A 23,087-nucleotide genomic window follows, 5' to 3' on the forward strand; every position below is an offset into this window, starting at 1 on the left:
ACACAAGACACAATTTTAGACAAAAGAGCTATTCAAATACATCTTTGACAACAGGTAAAGGTATAACTATACTAAAGAAACACTAGTAAATTAAGTTTTTTTCACAAATTTTTATCAGTGTATTCAGGTGTTGGATTTTTACAGTATTTTCACAAAGATTCTATAAACCAAGAAACTGAACTGGTTAAAAAGGATGACAAAATGAAAGCAACATTTAACATAGTTTTTATTTAATTTTGGTAAGTGTAGAATGTAATGGTTTCAAGGCAGACTCTGGATTATTTCAGTCACGACTCAATAGTTAACATGATTCTGAAGAGCAGTCTTATCTTCAATATCTACCCACCCCTACACAGACACATCTAGAGAAATCCATGTACACATATATTAGTTTTCAAAAGCTCAATATTTTCAACAACTCTAGAATTCAGATTCTATATTCTCACACACTTCAAAATCATCCATTTGATGTAGGATATAACTATGAGGAGAAAAAAATTCATGCAATGATACTCAGGTTTTTTGTTTAAAAAAACGTAAATACAACATTTGATAATTCAATGCTATATAAAGTGCATTAAATAGCTAAAATAAAACAAGGGCCAATTTTATCATGAATTAATAACACATTTATTGTCTTGAAACCAAACAGGCCCCAATTTTTATCTTTCTGAGTCAGCTCTCTATAAACTCATTTCTCTTAAACTTCCTGTGTAATAAAAACCAAGATATTTCATTTCATCTTTGCTTCTTTACAAGAGATGGCAGAGGGCTCAAGGTAGGTTATGTTCTTGATGATTCAGAGTCAGAAAGTACTTCTTCTTGAGCAGAAGGTTCATAATCTCCTGCATTTTCAGCCAATTCAATATCTAACTCATCATTACTTTCTGCACTGTAATCAACTTCTTCAAGGAATCGAGGTTCATCTTCATCCAAAACATAAGTAGTAGGGCTGTAGCCAAAGCACATAGAACATATAAGACTTCATTAGATTTTAAGGTGCTAGCATAAGATTATTTTGGCCACACTGGATTAATCTTGATTTCAGTATAATAAAAGTAGTTGAGTTAACTTTTAAAATGTTATCCAAATGAACAAGTGATTTATAATAGTTCAACCTCCCCTGCATTGACAATAAAGGGTAAATGCTAATTTTTAACTGTATTACAAAAGTGTCAATATACATCCTACAATTAGACAGCAACAAAAAACAACAGGCTCTCTCATTAGGTTACTTCTTTGAAGGATTTCATCAATTTGCAGGCTTAAAATTTCTATTTTAATCACTATAAACCACGCAACAGCTCTTTTCCATAGGCTTCATTAAAAACTGTGGGTATTTAATTGGGTCCTCCAGTTATGCACTGACACTACTTACTCTAAGTCTGTAAAGTGATCATTTGCCATAAAGAGAGCCCATATACCCATCCTCACAGTTTCTATCAGTGAAAAATAAAAATGAAAAACAAGCGAACACTCCACACCCAGATTAATTACTTTCCCTTGGGACTTAGAATAAGATATCTGCTTAAAAGCACTAAGTGCTTCTAAATATTTCATTAGGTAAATTCTTTGGGGTTAAGACAACCTTTCCACTAGGGTAGCATATTCTTTTGTCAAAAAATAATTGTGTTCTGATTTCTCTCCATTTGGGAGATTTTACACACACACACACACACACACACACCAAAGAAACACTACAGGAACATTTCAATGTCCCCATTTTGTGACCAAAACTATCTTAATTTCACATAGATGTATCCCACCTGCTTCCACGAAAATTTCCCATAATTGATGCAATTAAAAGCCATAAAATAAGACAATAAAAAGGGAACAATAATCTGTTAAAATGAGCAGAGAAGCAGATGTCATTAGGCACCTAAAATGAAAGAATTCCTGCAACTGCTATTAAATTTGGGTCAGCTATCTGGACATTTGGGCAAGAAAGACAAGTTAATAGATTATATGGTTCTAGTTTTCTGAAAAGAAAGCAAAACTCATCTGGTAAGAGTATCCTTTTTCCTAGAATTGTTTTGATTGTGCTTATTAAAGAAAAGAGAAAAATATACTACAAAACCATCTTGATCTTATATATAGCAAACTTCCTCTTACAAGTTCTGAGCTTGCACTGTGATAGAACAGTCCTGATAAATCAAGCTGAATGGCTTGGAGGGTTATGTGAGACTTTACAACACACCTCACACTCACAAGAACAATTTCACCACTTTCAATTACGCAACTAAAGAATTTATCGTTGACTGTTAGGTCTTTGGCGGGGGGCAGGGGGGAGGCGGGAAGGTTAGATTAAAAGAAAAAATTTGCCTTTCAAAATGACAAATATTCTTTCTTTCTTTTGAAAAACAATAACTCATTCCTCCTTGACCTTGGTATTTCAAATTCTCAGGGTGTCCCAGGGAGTTCTGAGACTGAAGCAAAGGAGGAGGAAAGAGAAGTGAAGAGAGAAAACAAGAAAACACAAATCTCTTGCCAAATACTTGCTTGTTTTCTTCCTGGAGACTGTTGTAATAAGAAGAAATAATCACAGAAATGCAAAGAAGGAGATAGATTTGCTCAAGAGCCACATAGTACACTGGTACAGGGGCTGGGGAAACCAGCCAGGCCTGCAGAAGCCGACTCCAGTGACCAGGTGCAGAGGCCAGAGTGGCGTAGACGTCCAGCGGCATCATGGGCTCTCCTAGCAGGCAGGAAGAGCACAGAATCCACATGGTGGATGGGTGGGAAGGCAAGCATGGTTCGGAAGATCTACAGACAGCAGAATTTCATACACATATACATACACCCCTCCACTACCACCAAGGAAAACAAGACTGACATAAACGAAAATGGGTGCAGGAAGCCCAGCCACTATACCGGGGTCAGAGCAAAGACCTAGTTCTACAACAGGAAGCTGGACACTAGAAAATTTATCTGCCTGAACTAAGGGAAAGGGTCTAAAGAAAAAGCCTAGTCTTATAAGCTATTAAATCAGTGAGGAAACAGAAAGAGAGAAGTATAACTTAGGAACAACAAAGATGCCCAGGATTCAAGACAAAAGAGTTCCCAGACAGCAAGGGGACTTGGACAAATGCTTGGTATCAGAGGCTGGTAAGCACTTATAAGACAGAGAAGCACAACCAGGAAGATGACAAGCTCCTAGAAATTTAAAAAGAAATTCTACAACAGGGAACATTCAGGGCTCTAGACCCAGATAATAACTTGACCTTTTCAGTTCTTAATCTTGGCTCATTCATATGCTGATTGTAACATGAACTTCATTCATGTTCTAGCATTACCCAATCTTATACTCAGGAGTAGACCAGTTTCATACTCATTCCACTCCCGTAAGCCACGCTGGCCCTAATGTTTGACTCCTGCCTCTGCAGGTCCTAACAAAATCATGCTCCTACTTTATAGCAGAAGAGAACATCCAGCAATGGTGATGGGGCCATCAGTGCTAACTCTGTGTGTGTGTGTGTGTGTGTGTGTGTGTGTGTGTTTGGGGTGCGGAATGGGCAAGAAGGGAGAGGAGAGATCAGCAGATCTAGTTGTAAGGAGCTGGGGAAAGGTAAGGAAGAAGATTGCAACCCCCATCGCTCCACTGAAAGCAGCCTTCTTATTGCTATTCCAGTTGCCACTTTCCAGTCCATTTTTTCCTAGATTTCTCTGCTGTACTTAGCTGTGGTGAGAATTCTGACACACCTCTCTTCTGGTTTGCTTCATTCCCGTTTTTCTTAATGCTGATTGAGTACCCCTCATCCTTTGTGTATGCGTCAAAAATAGGTGCTTATAAAAAGGCTCTCACTGTTCTTATATACACACCCTCTTTGAGTGAACTCATATATTTTAATTTACCTTCTGATCATTTCCAATTCCAAATTTCTAGCCCCACCTTCTCCCTTGAACTTCTCCTGTGTATGCATGGACTCACTAATATGTTCACATGGCTATCTTGCATGTTCCTTGAACGTAACAAGTTCACAACTGAATTCATTGTTCTCGCCACCAAGCCTTCTCTTTTTGTAGTTTCTCAGTATCATTCACTGAGTCATAAAACCAAAATTCTCAGCAAGTAAGTCTTGCCAATCAATTTCCAGACCACTCCTTGCCTCACACTTTACAAGCCTTAACTGACATTGTTTCCTCTGCTTCAGACATACCTCCCAACTTTCTTCTCCCAACTACTCATATTTCTTTTAAACCACAACCTAGGCTCATCTTTCAACTTTCTTCCTTTCTAAAGACCATCTTGAGATAAGAGCCCTTTCTCCATAATCCCTTTGTACCCTGCATGAACATTATCCGATGACTTCTTGTATGCAGTGAAACCGTCTATTTGGGAGCCTGTCTCCTCAGTACTAAATCATAAATGTCGTAAGGTCAGAAACTGACTTACCCATCTTACTACTGCTTGTCATGTCCTGGCAGTGCCTGACACATGGTCGGCCTCAAACAAAAGTTTGCTGAAATCTTTACAAGAAGCCAAGAGGTCCACAATCACCAATTTTCACATTACCATCCCTCTCCCACTTTAGTAAAAACACTCAAGGCACAAGACCAACCACAGCAACTCAGCTTTACTTTTAATAATTATTCCAACATATGTTTTAAGCACTTTGCAACTTAAGTTCCTTCATATACATTATCTCACTTAAGAGAAATACTTTAAGGTAATCTGCCCTAGGATTATAAAATAATCAATCCCTTTCCATTAGCAGATAAGAATTCAGACATTATTTCAATCAAAAAAAAGAATGTCTAATCAGCATTTAATTCTTTCCCATCACTATTACTTTGTTTTCCCACCACTACTTCCTTGTTCTCCTCATTTTCTTCACTTAACTTTACTCTTTTTGCCCTGTTTTTGCTTCATTCTTCAATAGCTGTCTCAAATACACTTGCTTTAACATCTTTCTGTTATGGATTTTAATTCTTAGGGTAAAGATGACTAAGCCAAAAACAATGTAATAAGAAATATTTCAGTCTAAAAAGGAATAGCATTTTAGTCCAAAAACAAATCCTCCTCAGGCTGCTTCATGAAAAACATCAAAATCATCAGCCAAAGGGCCTTCTCACAAGATTAATGCATTCAAATTCTCTGCTATACGCTATCATTATGATGCAGAAAAGCTTTATAATTACAACTGATTTCTAAAGATAGCAAAAAGTTGATTCAAAGTTTTCTGGCTATCCTTATATTAAACTATTAAGCACTGCACAAAATTAAACCTAAAAGATTCCCCATTTTCCTCAAATGTACACCCATCTGCTTCCATTAGAGCTGACTGGACATCCGTGACATCAGAATGTGGATCTTCAGCTCTGTTACCTATACGAGCATGAAAGAAACAAACACTGCATATGGAGTCAGAAATTCTGCGTCTGTGCCTCTGCTCTTCTACTAACCAGCTGCGTGACCTTCAGCAAGTCACCTACTCTCTTCGAGCACTGGATCTGCTCAGGTGTAAAGCCAGGATAACACAAGCCCTACTACTTCACAAGGTTGTTCGGCTCAAAGTAGGTATATTTATAAACTCTTAAGCTGTACAAATATAAAATGTTATTATGACATGAATAAAACCACCTTGTTATGGAAAAAAGTAGTAAATCAGTCCTTCTCAATTCCAAAAGAGCCTAGACAATAAGCTGAATGGGACTAAAAACACTGTTTTACCTTGTAATTCAGAGTCATCCCTTAACTTTGCACTCTGCTACAATTTTGAGACTAACATACCTGTTTTAATACAGTACGATAAAGATATCCTGGGAGAGAATATCTGAAACTGATGCACAAACAGAAAAATATTCTATTGCCCAAATTATAAGCAATCTGTGACTTGCTGATTGTATCTTTCTTGTGTTGAAATATCAGGACTAAGGTGAAAGCAAATGCCTATCTACACAAATATTATAGAATATTTTATTTACATAATTTGATTCCTATCTTATTAGAGATATAGCATTTACCATATATCACAAAGTAACAAAATTATCCATAGAAAATACAAAGAACAATTTTTGCCTATCTTAAGTGACCACAGCATACACACAAGTACTTGGACACACGTGCACATGCACATAGACACATTCAGAGTTAGTGTACGGAATATCTAACCAAAAAAATATTTATCTATTTGGGGGGAAAAAAAAAGAAAAAAAAGAACCAAACCAACGGGAACTGGGTGAAGAAAAAAAAAAAAAACGGATAACTAAGCCGCCTTTGGGAAACGGTAATACAATTAGATGCAATTCCTGTTTATGCTGGGAATTACTAGATGCATGATCTTGGGTAAATTCATCCCTGAGCCTCGGTTTACACACATATATAAAGGGGTTACAATACCATCTGTCTCTGATCATTCTCAGAACACTAGAATCTCTGAGACAATAATTAAACTTAACACAAATTCACAACGGGCGAGCATGTCAGGCGTCCCAGGACCACTCCAGATTTAGTGATTTGCTAGGGACTCACAGGATTCAGCACACAGTTATATTCACAGTTATAACTTATTACAGTGAAAGGATACAAAGTAAAATCAACCAAGAGAAAAGGTGCGTGGGGCAAAGTCCAGAGGAAACCAAGGCCAGGCAAGGGCAGCTGCTAATAGGCAGAGAAGTCATCAGAGCTTTCAGCAATTTCAAAGGATTGTAGGCAAAAATTGGAGTTCAGAGCTGCCAAGTTTCCTGAAAGAAGGGAGTTGTAGAGATGTGACCCCGACAGTTTTCCCCTAGAGGCATCTGACATATTCTTAAAATACACAGTACATAAGAGGCTGAAAAGCAAAGCAGAAAGCAGCAAAACAAACAAAACAGAAAATAAACACAGATTTTTTTGGGGCAGTCTTGTGGTGCTGAGGAAAGGAGAAGCCCTAGCCCTTCAATTATGACCTCTGGAGGGCTACGACCTAGAAAGGAGGGAGGAGTAAATCAAGGGTTAAACAAGTTCCACAAGTTTTGCAAACCCACCTCAAGTCAGCTAGGTCCCTCAGTGGACTGAGATCTGCCCTCCTCTATAGCCTGCTAAAGTACAGAATGAATCCCCTTTGAAGGAATATGTATTCTTCCTTGTTCTGATATACTATATTCTTATTTTAAATTCTCAAACAGACACATGACAGGAATAACTTCATTCTTCTAAGAGGCCACTAAGAATATAACACATAAATATCTATAAATATATATGGTCAGCAAATTACCTATATTCAGAAATGAGTGACAGAGGAACAAAAGAATGGAGGCCCAGTCCAGAGAGACTGCCCAAAGAATACCCCATTGGTAGTTACAGAATCTCTCCTGCATCCCAGGAGACAAAGGACAAGGGGCCATAACCTATAGCTGGTTTATTATGGCCACAGATGCTTATACAGAAGGTACTACCCTAACCTACCCACAACCTCAGCCTCATTATGCCATCATTATACCATCATTATAATGTTTATGTCCAGAAGTTCATGAATCTAATTATAACAGACTAAATTCTGGGTAAGCACATGCACACTAGGCAAAGAGTTATATAGCAGGCAAGTGTCAATCAAAATGACCTCACATGCCAATCACCTAGGAATGCCTTTGTAACCACCCACCACAGCCCAGATGTAATAAAGACCTGCCCACTTCTGCACTGTTACAGCCCTCTTCACTGAGAACCAGCTCCTCCCTTGGCAGGCACTCTTATCTTTTATCTTTTTACCTCCCAAATTACATAGGGCTACAGCCTTCCTTGGCATGGCCTGTCTCCTTCTAAATATACTTTTAATAAATCTTACTTTTTCTAAATCTCACTGACCTATAACTCTTTGCTACATCAATGGGACAGAACCAAGGAAAATTCTAACTGCACTTCTGCATCATGACCCACCCATGCAACTGGGGCACCCCAAGTGGTAACAATATGATCTTCAATTACATGGCATGATTTACCTGCCTAGAAAATCCCCCAGTAGTAATTATAGCTATAATTATTTAGTTATAAATTTCCATTTTTCCTCATGGTATTCAGAGATAAGCCCAACTTCTCTCCCCTACTGCAAAACTTCATGTAGCAGTCCTCTTGAATAAAGTCTGCCTTCTCATTCTTCAACAAGTATCATGAATAATTTTTTTCTTTAACAATATTACTTTTTCTCAGGACAAAGAGTTACTATATACTTATAAACACTATCTTCACATAAAGAAAGAATGAATAATATAGAGTTTACTATTTCATTCTAGTATTAATCGTCTGCAGCAATCAATATAACTAACGATAACTTCAAGGCACTCTCTTATAATGCTAGGGACAGAGGTTAGATAGAGCCTTTAACCAAGGAACATCATGTTTACTTGTCCAGAGACCTACAGTCATTTCCTATATCTTATTAAAAAAGTGCCCTATCTTTATCAAAACACATCAAATTAGAATTTTTTTAAGTGGTAACACAAAGTAGAACTAATGCTAAGCATATTTTAGAGGCTTTCTCCATCTTAAATCCTATTTACTTTATTAGGTGCATTAGGAAAAATTTCTCATCAAATTTTCTAATGTTCATGCTGTATGCACAAAACAATATTAAGTACTGATACATGCTACAATATGGATGAACCTCAAAAACGAGCAATGTGAAAGAAGCCAGACATAAAAGGTCACACACTGTATAATTCCATTTATTTGAAATAACCAGAATAGGTAAATCCACAGAGGCATGAAGCAGACTAGTGGTTGCCAGAGGCTGGATGTGACTGCTTAATGAGTATGAGGGTCTCTTTTGGGTGGGGATAAAAAAATGTTTTGGAATTAGATAGAGGTGACATATGGTTGCACAATATTGTATGTACCAAAATGCCACTATGTTGTTCACTTTAAATGGTTAGTTTTATGCTGTGTAAATTTCATCTCAATAAAAAAAAAGTCTAAATATTGTTTGATTATAAGACAGTAATTAGGATTCATTTAAACATGGGCATATTTTTTATTATGATAAAATATTGTAAAGTTTGGTATTTTTCAACTTCACTTTCCTATAATGTTTTAACATACTCAAACTTCAACTACTTCTTCCATATGCCTAATATAGTGAAATTTCTTCATCACTGCAATATCCTAATGAGAAGTATGGTTAAATGTTTTATCTGTTTTCCAGTCTTTTAAATGAGGGTCACTAATAAGACTATTTAATAGTTCAGGTGACAGGTAAAATAAAAAGACTTTTTTGAAGTCCAAAAAATACTATAAGCTTTTAAGTAAGTCTTACCAATTTTCCCAGCTTTGACCTAAGAAGAGTAGCACACATCCTCAGAAAGACATAATGCAGACTTAGTGTATTAGATGGAATTTTTATGATATAATCAATACGACTTGATAAAATTAAAATGATTTATATGTGGTAACTTCCAATGAATGTCCTGGTATATAAAACATAATTAATTTTCAAAGACAGGTTTCACTGAAAATGAAGTTCTATGACTTGTGGTAAACATCGGTGGATCTCAAAAGATACTAATGTGAGAGTAAAAGAATAACGTTTTAAAAAGGATAACCCATAAGGAAAAGAAAGTTGGAGAGGAGAAAAGAGCAAAGAAGAGATATCAGCAACATGCTGGAAGATGGAAGAAGATGGATGAAACAAATGGGCTTGAGTTCCAACCTCCTTTACTTTGCTAAGTACCTACAGTAGGAGAAGCTTAGGAAAAACATGCTATTTGCCTCACAAAGCCCTAGAAAAGTTCAGGAATCGGAAATACTGGTTATCAGGGTGTAACTGAAACCAGAAGAACTGGTTAAAAGGTTTTTATAGAAAGCAGTTAAACTTTCCGATCCCCTTCCTCAGGTTATCCTCTAGTTCAGAAACAAGAAAAGTTAACTTTGTAAAGACTTATCAGAGGGGCTATTCACTTAGGGCCAAAAGTCAGAACGAGACAGAAGTAGGGAGAGTAAGTAAAGGTTTGCTCAAAAGTAAGTCCTGCTGGGCTCCCCATGCTAGACAGGACTTACGGCCCTGGGAAATATTTTTCATTTTTTAAAAAAATCACCGTGCCCACCAAGGAGTTTTGTTATTTAGACATTTTTTTCCTAGTCTCTCCTTAATTAACTACAATTAGGAATTTAAATATAAATTTCATATCAGATTAGACCCAGCCTAAGAGAGCATGGGTGAATTAAAGGTTAGTTAAAAAAAAACAAAATCCAAAGGAAAGCACAAAGAGACAAAAGAACAGAAACTTATTCATGAGAGTAAAAGACAAAGAGGGTATAGTGAAAAGGTCAAACTTAAATGTAAATGGAGTTCTAGAAAGGAGATAATGGGACAGAATCAGTGTTTGAAGAGAAAATGGTTAAGAATTTCCCCAAATTGATAGAAGACACCAAGCTGCAAATTTAAAAAATCTTGTGAACCCCATACGAAATAAATAAAATCATATCTAGGTAAAACCCCTTAAATACCAAAGAAAAAGAGAAATTCATAAAAGCAACTTAGCCTTAGAAGTCAGATTGCTTTCAAATGGGCAATGAGTCTACGGCCATGCCACCCTGAACAAGAAAAAAATCAATATAAATCTAAAATCAATCTAAAATCTATCAATCTAAAAGAAGGCAAAATGAACAAACAAAAACCACAAGGGAAGTGCAGCAAATAGAAAGCAAATAATAAGCTGGTAGATTTACATCTAAATATGTCAATAGTTATAATAAATGTAAATAAACTAAATATCTAATTAAAATTTTTATGAAAATAACTATGTTATGCTTATAAGAAATATATAATATAAAGAGACAGAAAGGTTAAAAATAAACACTAAATAAAAAGAAAGTTACAGCTTATATATACATAGCAATAGCAATATGGTTTAAAAATCTGTCAGCTTTTTAATATAAAATCTTACATTCAGAAGTTTCAAGCTTTCCAAGGAAAATAATTTTACAGATCAGTAGTTTTTAAGCTTTATTCAACTTATAACTGATTTTTAGATTTCCACTGTTATTTATAAAACTAAACTTATATTTTACTGAATGAAGCAACTGTACATATACAAAATAGAATGACTGGAAACTTAATTTTCATAATTATCATAGATTCACCTTGAATAAACCTCTTACCTTTTTCCTAGTTTATTTTAAAAAATTCAAGTGCTATGTGCCAAATACCTGCTAGTTTACACTGCTGTGAAGACTAATTATTTGACATCTATAAATGAGTTACTGATTATTTTGATAAAGGCAGTTAATACCTATTACTCTATGTCAATAATATCTATTATTCCAAGCTTACTTGACACAAATTGCCTATAAATGAAAATAAATTAGTCAACAACAACTATATACTCTATCTTGGGAAATAGTTAAGACCAAGGAGGATAAAAATCTAATTAAGCACTAATAAAACCATCCACATTGAACACAGAAAAAAGAAAAAAAGAAGAAAAATTTGGCAGGAAAGATGGGTTTGAAAGATTTTTTAAAAAGTCAAGTCACTAAAAAAAAATTGGGAGAACTCATATTTATTAGGTTGATACCTCAATTTCTCATTAGGACCAAGAAACAGAAAATTATCAAGGAAAAGAAGGGATCCAGAAGAGTATAGACAATAAGAAAAAAGGACAAGGTGGTAATTTTGGTAAAAGTGGTAAAATGGTAAATATTATCATTACCCTCTTCACTCAAGCATGGGAATGTGATTTCACCAGCTTCTGATTCCATATTCAATCATCTCCTCTGCTACCTGATACTATACCTCCTCAAACGATCACTGCCACATTACCTTATTTCAGCTCTCATCCTCCTCTCAAACACTAATGATTCCAAATAACTTCAAGAGTTTTTTTGCCTCTACCTCCCCAGCTTCAATCAAATCTATACACTATTTTCAGATGAAAACCGCCAGTCAGCATCCTTTGAAGCCTGGTGGCTTCAAAACTGTTAGCTACCTAAAGAAAAAAGTCTACTGTCCTTACACTGGTATTTAGAGCACTGTGAGAGAAGCCCCCACCCCGTGCTCCCCTTCCCTCCCGCCCACAGGGCAATCTAATCCAACTGAATTTTTAAATTTGATACAGTAACCTACCACTTCAACTCAGTACGTATATGGCACTATGCAAGACACTAAGACTGACACACTAGACAGTGCTGAAGGGCAAAGATGTAGTCCCAGAGGTTTACTAGGAATTAGCAAGGCAGGTGTGAGTAAAAAAATTCTCTTAAAAGCTCGTTTAGAAAAGTACGTTTTGTGATCCCAGTTATCCCTGCTCTAAACACAGAGTGATGATAGATAAAATTTTAAAAAGGAAAACAAAAAAGAGACAGATGCATACAGAAACAAGATAAACATCTCCTTGGACCAGAAAGAGAAAAGAAACACAAAAACAGATCATGTGCCCCCTGAACTCCAGATCCAAGAGCAGGCAGCAATAACTCCTTCATGGCAACAGGCAGCTTAAAGGTGTCCTAGAGTCAGGGAACTAAACCCAGACTCATGAGAATCAAGCAGCTGGAATGAGGCTTCCTTTCCCACTTAAGAAAGGAGGCTAAAAAAAATAAGGCTGAGACTTCTGCCTAAGGCTAAAGATTTTATAAAGTTGCAATTACTAAGTAAGAAAGATGGAGACAAAGAATCACACCTAGAACCCTCATGAACTCAATAACTTGTCCAGAAAAACCCTCAACATCACTGAAGAATAGGAAGTTGGAAATGCTAATATAAGACTAATATAATGCTATCATAAGCTAATATAAGTTTGGACTGGAGCCTTGAGAGGGTCATGTAGAAGCAATCACAAATCATTAAGGAGTTAAAGGGAGAGACTTGAAAGGGCTAGTAGGGGAGGGTGGCTCTCTTTTAAAATGAGCCTGCAAACTACAAAACTCATGAGAAACTGTTGGTGAACTTACCAACATAATAAAATTAATGGTATAATCTACAAATGGCTTTGAAAGTGTTCAGGGTCTTCAAAGAAGGAAAGAATAATAATCATAAGAATAAACAAGATCATGAAATAAAAACACCCAGAAACAAAAAGAACCAATAGATGTGAAATATATAGCCTTTAAAATAAAAACCTCCCATGAGATGAACTCTAGACTGAAAACAATTGAATAGTTAGTGAATTATAAAATGCTACTGAAGAATTTACCTAGACTGCAGCAGAGACAGAAAATATGAAAAAATAGTTAAGAGATATGCATGGAGAACAGATTGAGAAGCTCCCATATCGGAATTCTGGAAGAAAAGAATAAAAGAAATGATAAAGAAGCAATTTTCAAAGATGGAATGATTGAGAAATTTTCAAAATTGAAGACAAGTCCTCAAATCATAAAGTGCATTAGAAGGGTCAAGAAAGGTTTATGATTTTAAATATACCACTCCTAAACACAACACACTGAAACTGAATAGCGCTGAGTACAAGGATAAAATCTTAAAGAAGCGGAGGCACAGACGTTTGGTAGAGGAAAAAGCAAATACAAAGACCCTGGGGTAATAAAGAGATTTATTTATATGTTTGAGAATATACTATTCAAGGTGTGGTCGATAAACCAATGTGGTCCACAAATTCTCTGTTACTGGTCCATGATGACAAAAGTATACGAATTAAAATGAAGTGTTCAAAAACTTTTATAACAAGTTAATATAAAAATTATATGTCTGGTGAATCTCATAATTAAAAATTGGAGCTTATTTGTATTCCTTGGGGGCTTCTCTTTCATTTTTATAGTAGTTCATTCTTCTTAATTTTTATCCAAGTATCAATCCATAACAAACTGGAAAATAAAAACTAGCCTTTTGTTATAGCTAGTTTAGAAGCAACTGTTTTAAAAATTTAAAGATGGTCAGTGCTGTTGGAATGGTAAGAATACAAAGTGAGAGTAAGACAAGCTGAAGGGGGAGAAGAAGGTGTGGATGGCTCATTCTGGACCTCAGAGATTCTGATAATGGATATACTCCATATACCTGGGAAACAACTGAAGGTTTTTAAGCAGGACATACCAAGAAGCCAGAGGATAAAAAAGTAGAGGGAAAAAGACCAGTCAGAAGGCTATTGGAATAGTGCAGGCAAGAGATGATGGCGGTCTGGACTAGAGTAAGGGCAGAGGTAGTGGAGAGAAATGGAAATATCTGAGAAATATTTTAGAGGAGGAATCAGAAAGACCTGGGGGATGAATTGGATTACGGGTAAGAAATGGAGAGGGAGATGTGAAGAATAAGATTTCTGACATGAGCAACTGGGTGGATGGAGGTGGATACGGATGAATAGGTTTGTCTGGGGAACAGAAATCACAAGGTGAGTTTTTAGACACGTTACTTTTGTGTCCAAGTATATATAATCAAGTTGGAAGCTGAATATACAGGTCTAAAACTCAGAAGAGAGGTCTGGGAAATTACAAGTATTCTGAAATTGTCAACACACATATAATTTAAAGTCACTGGAATAAATATCACCTACAGAAAGCATGTAGGGTAAGAAGAAAAGTGAAAGAGGAGAAAAAGCAAAGAAGATGGAGAAGAAATGCTCAAAGGAAAGTTTATGAACACTCCAACTCCCCTTTTTTGCCTCAACAAATAAAACCCAAGTGATCTATGTTACATTCGCTATGGCTTTTATTCCAAGGAAATTGTTATCAATGATCTCTAATGCATAGTAAAACTAAAGCATGATTATCAAAAGGTAGGAAAAAGAGGGAAAGGTGAGAAATATGTACACCTTCCCTTCTATACACATTACCAGTAACACAAATAACACAAGTATTTACAGTGATTCCTGAAAGTTTCTAAGAAGCAATAAAAAAATAGCCAAATAAATAAGCAATCAATATTAAATAAGATATTAAAATTATAAATGACAGTAACTGAGGATAAGAGCTATGTCACTCTGGGGGTAAAAATACAGACTTATAAACAATATGTATATGCCAGTAATCCCACCTAAAACTTTGAGGCTGGCTAGTTTCATCTTTGGCCCACAATCAGAACCTCTCACATTCCCCTTATTTACTCTATCGCTAAAATGAGGAACAAGACCAGGATATCCACTCTCATCACTCTTATTCAACATAGTACTGGTAATTCTAGCTAGAGCAATTTGGTAAGAAAAAGAAATAAACAGCATCCAAATCAGAAAGGAAGAAGTAAAATTTTCTTTATTTGCAGATGACATGATAATATATGTAAAAACTCCACCAAAAAATGTCAGAAATAATAAATAATTTCAAAAAAAGCTGCAGGATACAAACTCAATAAGCATATGCAAAAAAAGTTGCATTTCTATACATCAACAATGAACTATCAGAAACAGAAATTCCACTTACTATGGCATCAAATAAAAAAAGAAAATAATAAATTAACCAATTAACTAAGGTGGAAGATCTATATACTAAAAACTGCAGGAAATTGAAAGAAATTGAAAGAAATTGAAAATGACACAAATAAATGGAAAGATATTCCATGCTCATGGTTTAGAAGAATATTGTTAAAATGTCCATACTACCCAAAGCAATCTACAGATGTGACGCAATCCCTAATCAAAATTCCAGTGGCATCTTCCATAGAAGTAGAAAAAAAAATCCCAAAATTTGTATGAAACAGCAAAAACCCCTGAATAGCCAAAGCAATCTTGAGAAAGAAAAACGAAGTAGGAAGCATCACACTTCCTGATTTCAAACTATAGTATTCAAAACAGCATAGCACTGCCATTAAAACAGATACAGAGATCAATGGACAGAAGAGAGTACCCAGAAATAAATCCATGAATATACGGTTAATTTTAAACAAAGGAGCTCTAAGAATATACCCTGAGAAAGAATAGTCAGTGTCAGGAAAACTGGATAGCCACATTCAAGAGAATAAAACTAGACCCCTATCTTGTACTACACACAAATATCAATCCAAAATGGATGAAAGACTTGAATATGAGACTTGAAATCATAAAACTCCTAGAAGAAAACACAGGGTGTAAACTCCTTAAAAACTTATCTTGGTAATGATTTTTTTGTTTGTTTGTTTTGGATTTGAGACCAAAAGCAAAGACAACAAAAACAAAAATAAACTAGTAGGACTACGTCAAACTAAAAAATGTTTGCACAGCAAAGAAAACTATCAAGTAAATGAAAAGGCAACCTATGGAATGGGAGAAAATACTTGTAAACCACATATAAGGGTGTGCATATCCAAAACATATAAGGAACTCACACAACTCGAAAGCAAAAAAAACCAAATAACCCAGTTTAAAAATAGGAAACACACCTACATAGACATTTGTCCAAAGAAGACATACAAATGCTTAACAGGTAATGAAAAGGCGTTCAACATCACTAATCATCAGGGAAATGCAAATCAAAATTATAATGAGCTATTACTTCACATGTGTTAGGATGGTTTTTATACCAAAGACATATATAAATGATAGTAAGAATGTAAAGGAAACTCTTGTACACTGTTGGTGGAAATGTAAACTGGTACAGGCACTATGAAAAACAGTCTGGAGGTTCTTCAAGGAATTAGAAACAGAACTACCATATGATCCAGAAATTCCACTTCTGAGTGTATATCTGAAGGGAAACAAAATCATTACCTCAGAGAAATCTGTACTCCCATGGTGGTCAAAGTAGCCCAAGTATGAAAAGAACCTAAGTGTCCACTGATGCATGAATGGATAAAGAAAATGTGGTACATAGGTATACGAAGAAATATTATTCAGCCTTAAAAAATAAAGAAGTCCTTTCATTTGCTACAACATGAATGCACCTGGAGGGCATTATGGTAAATGAAATAATCAAGACAAAGACAAATATAGCATAATGTCACCTAAATGTAGAACTTAAAAAAAAAAAAAAAAAAGGAACTCATAGAAACAGAGTAGAAAAGAAGTAGTTGCCAGGAGCTGGGGGTGGAGAAATGGGGAGAGGTTGATGAAAGGGTACAAATTTTCAGCTGTAAGATGAATAAGGTCTGAGGAAGTGATGTATAACATGGTGCTATAGTTGTTAACACTAGATAGTGTAACTGACATTTGCTAAGAGGGCAGAACTTAAATATTCTCATACACATACAGAATGATAATCATGTGAAATTAAGGATGGATATATTAATAACTCAAAAGGGAAAATCATTTCACAATGTGTATATATATATATATATAAAATCATCGCACTGTACACTTTAAATATTACAATTTTATTTGTGAATTATATCTCAATAAAGCTGGGGGAAAAAAGAATACATGAAATAACTTAAAGGGAGGCTTCTACACATCGGTGAAAACAATCTTTATATTTATTTCCATTATTGTTTAGCAGGTACTTTTGAGAGTACAGAATTCAGGTAATCATTGTGTCAATTATCATATTTTAAATAACAGTTATAATTAGTTTTACTATATTTAAAACTGCTGAATTGATATATATAATAGAGCATGTCAATACATTAAATCTGATGACAAGTCAATATCTAACAATAAAAATGATGAGGGTTCTATAGAATGGAGTATTCTTACCCATATACATCAAGCTATAAAATGCTAATAAGCTCCAGTATTATGATTAAGAACAGTGATACTGAATTACCACTGATCCTATAACTGATTAAATTTTATATACACTGAATTTTAGGAACAAAAGTTTACCTATTTAGAAGAATATTTGGCAGATATAGATAAATTTTCAGAGAGATACTAAATTAGCTATTTCTAATATATATAACAAGAAAATTATTGGAAAGTCATCTGGTATGTGCAGACGGCAACAAAATAAAATTTAAAGTATGAATCTCAACTGCAAGCCTTCTTAATTTAAATATTATCTAATATAAGTACAGTTTTCCACTGTACTTATTTTTGGGTTAAAAATAAACCATTAACATCACTAAAAATGGCATTTAAAATACGAGGATATTTCTTTAAAATTTCATCCAAATATTGATGTTAAAACAATCAAGAAAATTATCACAAGTTAGAACAAATATTAAATGTGTAAACTTAATTATAGTAATCCTAAAAATGCTCTTGGCTGACAAAATCATTGTGTCTTTCCTCTGCTTAACTAATTTAATAAAGTCTAACAGCACAGGACAAGGTAACAGCAGAATAAAACAAGTGTCTTACCTAGTTACTTTGCAGCTTGATTCAATCAAGTCATTTTCAAAGTCAAGCAGGCTGGAAGGCATATTATACTCCAATGGGGATGTCAGTCTTTTCAAACGCAATAGACCAACACAAAATTTTGCTCCCATCTCTTCCAATTCTCGAGTACCAATCTGTAAACCCTAGAAATAAAGTAATATACATGTAACTAGGACGTTTGCTATCTTCTGACTATATTTCATTAAAATTACATAAAAGAAAATTTTAACTGTATTAGTAAAATTAAAAGGTTGGTACTTTTTATGGACCCAGGACTTAACAATGTTACAATAATAACAATACTACATAGGTCACAAAGGAAACTGTCTTAAAAAAACATTTTGATGTCACACACACAAAAAAACATTTCTAAAATGTCTATTTTTATTCACTGTATGCAAACTATTTTCACCAATACTCTGGGAAGGAAAAAAAGATGAACATTTTGTAGTTCCATTACTCTTAAAGTTCACATGTGAAATTATATTTTTATAAAATCTTTCTAATATTTCTTGCAATACACTACTTTGGATGCCAATCTTGAAATATTATACTGTTAAAATCATGGGTCTGATTTATATACTTAAACATTACCTTACAGGTGCTTTTACTGTATGATAAACAAAAGTAAGGTAACTATGTCAAAAAAATCAAACAAATATAAGCCAATGAGGTAGTAGTGAAATAAATTCCTATGTTCCATGCCCATTTCAAAGTCTGTCTGCCAAAGCAAAGAGAAAATTTTACCGCAACCCTCATTTCCTTTTTTAACCAACGGTTTTCCAATAAACAATATAAGGTTTACCAAAAGTTAAATATAACCACATAAAAGGATAAAAATGGACTGTAAATCAAGATATTGCTTATAATTTAATTTTCAGATAAAAATGAATCTCTAAAATAAGTGAAATCCTTATACCAACAAAAGTTGCAAGGATAGATGAGAGCTGACATCATTCAGAGAGAAGGTATTGCAAAACAGCTTTTTAATGACCAGATTAACAGCACTGGGTAACTGAAGAAAATAAATTGTAAAAACTTACTTAACCTACATGCAGTACATGCCTTTATAATGACTGATTGATTGATTAAATGGCTGACTGTTTAGTCTGGCCATTTCCAAATATTATAGGAAATGTGACTTAACTGACTTTATTAGAACATCAAATTGCCTTCTTAATTTAAAAACTTTAGAAAGGCTATGCCTATTTCTGAATCAGTTCATAGAAAAAAAAATATCATTTATAGCCTAAAATATAGTAATATAAGAATATTCTTAAGAGTGAAGAGATTTGTTTCTTAAAATATAATTAGATTCATATCACTTACTACCTAGTATTAATAACTTTGAAAAGTATATCTTATGTGTTTTGAAAAGTATATCTTATGTGTGTATATATTATGTGGGGATGGAGGTAAATGGAAATTCTCTACTTTCCACTCAATTTTTCCATGAATCTAAAACTGGCCTTAAAAACAAAAGTTTATTAATCAAAAAAGAGGAAAAAAAACTAAAAGAAGTATATTTTATGATCAAAGCATTGATTTAGAAACATTAAAAAAACAAAAACAAAAAAAAACTGTCTTAGTAAGACACACTTCTCTCCACAGGAGTTTTGGAGAGATGACTGACTCTTGGCAAAGTTGTCCACTAAATCAATGATCAGGGAACAAGGTTAGGGGCTTGGAATGGTGCTACATTTTATCTCTTACTATCATCATGCCCTAGTAGACTAGAAGTCATTGTTTTACAATATTTGGAGAGAATTAAAAAGATATCACATTTTGGAAGAATAGTATACTGTGGTCAACCTAAAATTTAGGTAAGAGTTATCCATCAGAAAGTACTAGAAATTCATTAAGATCTACTCAACTAAGCCCCAAAAGTGTGAATGTCAGTTGTAAAATCTATACAATTTTCTTCCAGTTTGTTTCAGGCTGAAAGTCATTATTCAGACTCTACACTTAATCATTCTGACGTCAACTATGTTTACATTTTTAATACAACCAATTGGAAGATTTCTAACTCTTTCCAAACATAAAGTTATAACCATCTTTATGTGAGGTATATGTAAATCACTATTAGATTCAGTTTCCTCTTGCCCCAGGCCAAAACAAAACAAAACAGAATGAGTGGCATAATGAGCATGACACCTGAAAATCTTTCTTTGGCTAGGCAGTTAAGATAAATATTTGGGTTTGCTGTTGCTGATCTAAAGTCCAATTCATTGCCGATTAAGTTCTCAATCTTTAAAATTAAAAAATTCAAAGTTATCGAATATTTTATTTGTCTTTAATTTTAAAAGTAAAGTTTCAAGTCTGGTTGTTTCCAATAACAGCCTATGGCACCACAGAAGAGCAGTCTTAGTGTAAAGGACTAAGACTTTTAAAAGTCACACACAAAAGAAATCTAAATATAAAAACTTTATAAATAAGTATAATGTGTTTATTTCTAAATTCATAAAAATATACTTACATCCAATAAATTAAAATATAGCAAATTTTTATTAATAATGTATTACTTGCACAGCTAATTATAAACTAATAATCAGTATTTAAATATGTACCACGAAGTGTTTTCTTAAAAATTATGAATATAAATAGACTCAAACAAGCTTTCATGAGAATCCAGAGAAAGCTATTTAGTTCAGAGAAATTTTTCAAAAATGTTTTTAAGACTGTATATGATTCAATTCCATTATTGCAATCATATATAACTCAATATAACGAACATATCATTTAATATCTACTTGAAAACCCTAGAGTATATATTGAAGGAATGTTTTCAAATATTTTTTATTTAAAGTCCTGAGATGTTTTACCTTGTATTTTCCCTGATCACAGCCACACAAAGTACTCTCCATGGTATAGCTCCTTTGTACTCCTATCTCCCTCCAAACTACAACACGTGCTGTGGATTCTTTAGATTTTTCCACTACGAAGCTACAGCTGCTCATGCAAAATGCTGGAGCAATATGGCTCAGTATCTTAGGCAAAGTCTGCAAAGAGAAAAATGATAAAATATTTCAAAAAGTTTTTCAATTTAAATTTTTTTTAATTATTAAAGTTTTAAAATTTTTCATGAAAGCATAGAGATTAGAGCACGGTCATGTAGACCTTCTTGCTATACCCCCTCTAAACAAATAAAAATAATTCTCTTACTAATTGAGAATTTTCTGCTTTCCTAGACAAACAGTAATCTGTTAGAAAACAGAATAGAAGAAAGTATCACAATCATAATAGCCACCAATAAGCAGGAAAAACATGTTTAAAAAAATGAAGAAACTTTAGTCATGAAAGATGGTTTGACTAAGAGATTTAACACTGTAAATGTCTATCATCCCTAAATTAATCATGAAAGCTAAGACAATCACAATCAAAATGCCCATAACATTTTTCTGCAACTTATTCTCGAATTCACCTGAAAGTATAAATATGGGAATACACCCAGGGAAATTCTGAAAGAAAAAGCTATGACTAGAGAAATAATCCAACAGATATTGACCTACATTATATGTCTAAGCTTAAGCTAAATTATGATACTGGTGTAGGAACAGATGTCTCCAGAAAGAAAAAGTTCAAAATTAGAACCAGAGGTATCTATTAAAGTTAGTAGTACTAGAGAAATGATTGATCATTCTCTAAATGCCAACACAACTGGATAGCTATTAAGAAAAACAACCTACAGTCACTCTTCATTAAATTAAGTTCTAACTAAATTGAGAATTTAAACTTAAAATTAATAAGTTTTAAAATGAAACTTAAAACAGTAAACACACAACTACACTTCTAAATCTTGGAATGAGAAGTCTTTCTAAGCTTCAAAATTCTGAAGTCATTTTTTACAATATCAACAAATATAATGGTCTTAAAATACTAAATATCATAAACAAATAAAAACTTTTAATATATTTGTAATACACATAAAGAATTCTTATTTTAAAACAATAATAACTAGATGACCAGCACAAAAGTAAGCAGAGAATGTGAGAAAAGGCTACTTTAAAAAAAGAGAGAGATCGTAATTGGTCAAACATATGAAAAGATACTCAACATCATTTATAATCATAGATATACAAATTAAAACCATCAGATTTTTTTTTTATTCAAGAAAAATGACAGTATGATATAATAAGGGTATGGAGAAACCGCACTAGAATATCAACCTGTACAAACTTTATGAAGGACAATTTGACAATACTAATCAAATGTCCACCAAGAGGTGATGACTGAATAAATAAATTTTGTTACATCCAAACAATTACAAAAATGCATTCTAGAAATCTTGTGTAATTGTCAAAAAGACCGAGACAGATCTAGATATGAGGACCAGGAAAGATGGCCAACAAACATTATGTGAAAAAAACAAGTTACTGTAGAGCATTAAAAAAAAAATTAAAAAAAATAAAAACTTGACATACTATATGTATATCTATTTATAAATGAATGTGCTTAGAGACAAGTCTCACAATATACACGGTAAAACTAATAATTTAGTGATTGAGAGGGAATGACTTTCACTTATTACTTTGTATTTCTGGAGTGTTTCCATTTTTATTTATTTGGAAAAGGGTAAGAAGAGAGAGGACACCAAAAAGAAATTATCCTTTGAAATTCTGCCATGGGCAGTGTGGCATGTTACTGAAACTTTTTTGGGAAAAGTTTAGGGTACTCGTTTAGGCATAAATATAGTAGGAGAGGCTCTAGGACAGAACGGAAAGCATACAGGACTTCAAGCAATAAGATCTCATTTGAATCCTAGGCATACCTCTCAACACACCTATCTATACATGTGGAACAGATGGCTTTATAAAATCAGCAGAGGAAGGATGTACCATTTAACAAACAGTTATACATGGGAAAACTAAAATTAGATCTCCATATCTCATATAAAATAAATTCCAAATGGTTAAATATTTAAACATGAAAAGCAAAAAAAGAAACATTTAAAATGAAAAATCTGAAATAAAAATGGCAAAATTGTAACATTTACTAAATCTGAGTAG

At 33.9% G+C, this 23,087-nt stretch overlaps 1 protein-coding gene across 4 annotated transcripts in view; it reads right to left on the reverse strand.

Annotated features, from left to right (window-relative positions):
* Positions 1-202: 202 nt before the first annotated feature.
* The window catches only part of AGTPBP1 (ATP/GTP binding protein 1), a 131,091-nt gene continuing 108,206 nt past the window's right edge, over positions 203-23,087 (reverse strand). Inside the window, exons 24-26 of one of the 4 annotated variants that reach the window (XM_011372065.2) lie at positions 20,904-21,080; positions 18,064-18,224; positions 203-952 (exon numbers count right to left, since the gene is read on the reverse strand). In XM_011372065.2, the coding sequence (XP_011370367.1) occupies positions 784-952; positions 18,064-18,224; positions 20,904-21,080 (507 nt within the window). In that variant the 3' untranslated portion in view covers positions 203-783. Of the gene's footprint in view, positions 953-4,568; positions 6,685-18,063; positions 18,225-20,903; positions 21,081-23,087 lie in introns of those variants that run through there. The other 3 variants (XM_011372066.2, XM_011372067.2, XM_023537761.1) reach the window with 3 other exon arrangements.

The sequence above is a fragment of the Pteropus vampyrus genome, unplaced genomic scaffold (assembly GCF_000151845.1).
Source record: "Pteropus vampyrus isolate Shadow unplaced genomic scaffold, Pvam_2.0 Scaffold199, whole genome shotgun sequence".
Classification (NCBI taxonomy): Eukaryota; Metazoa; Chordata; class Mammalia; order Chiroptera; family Pteropodidae; genus Pteropus; species Pteropus vampyrus.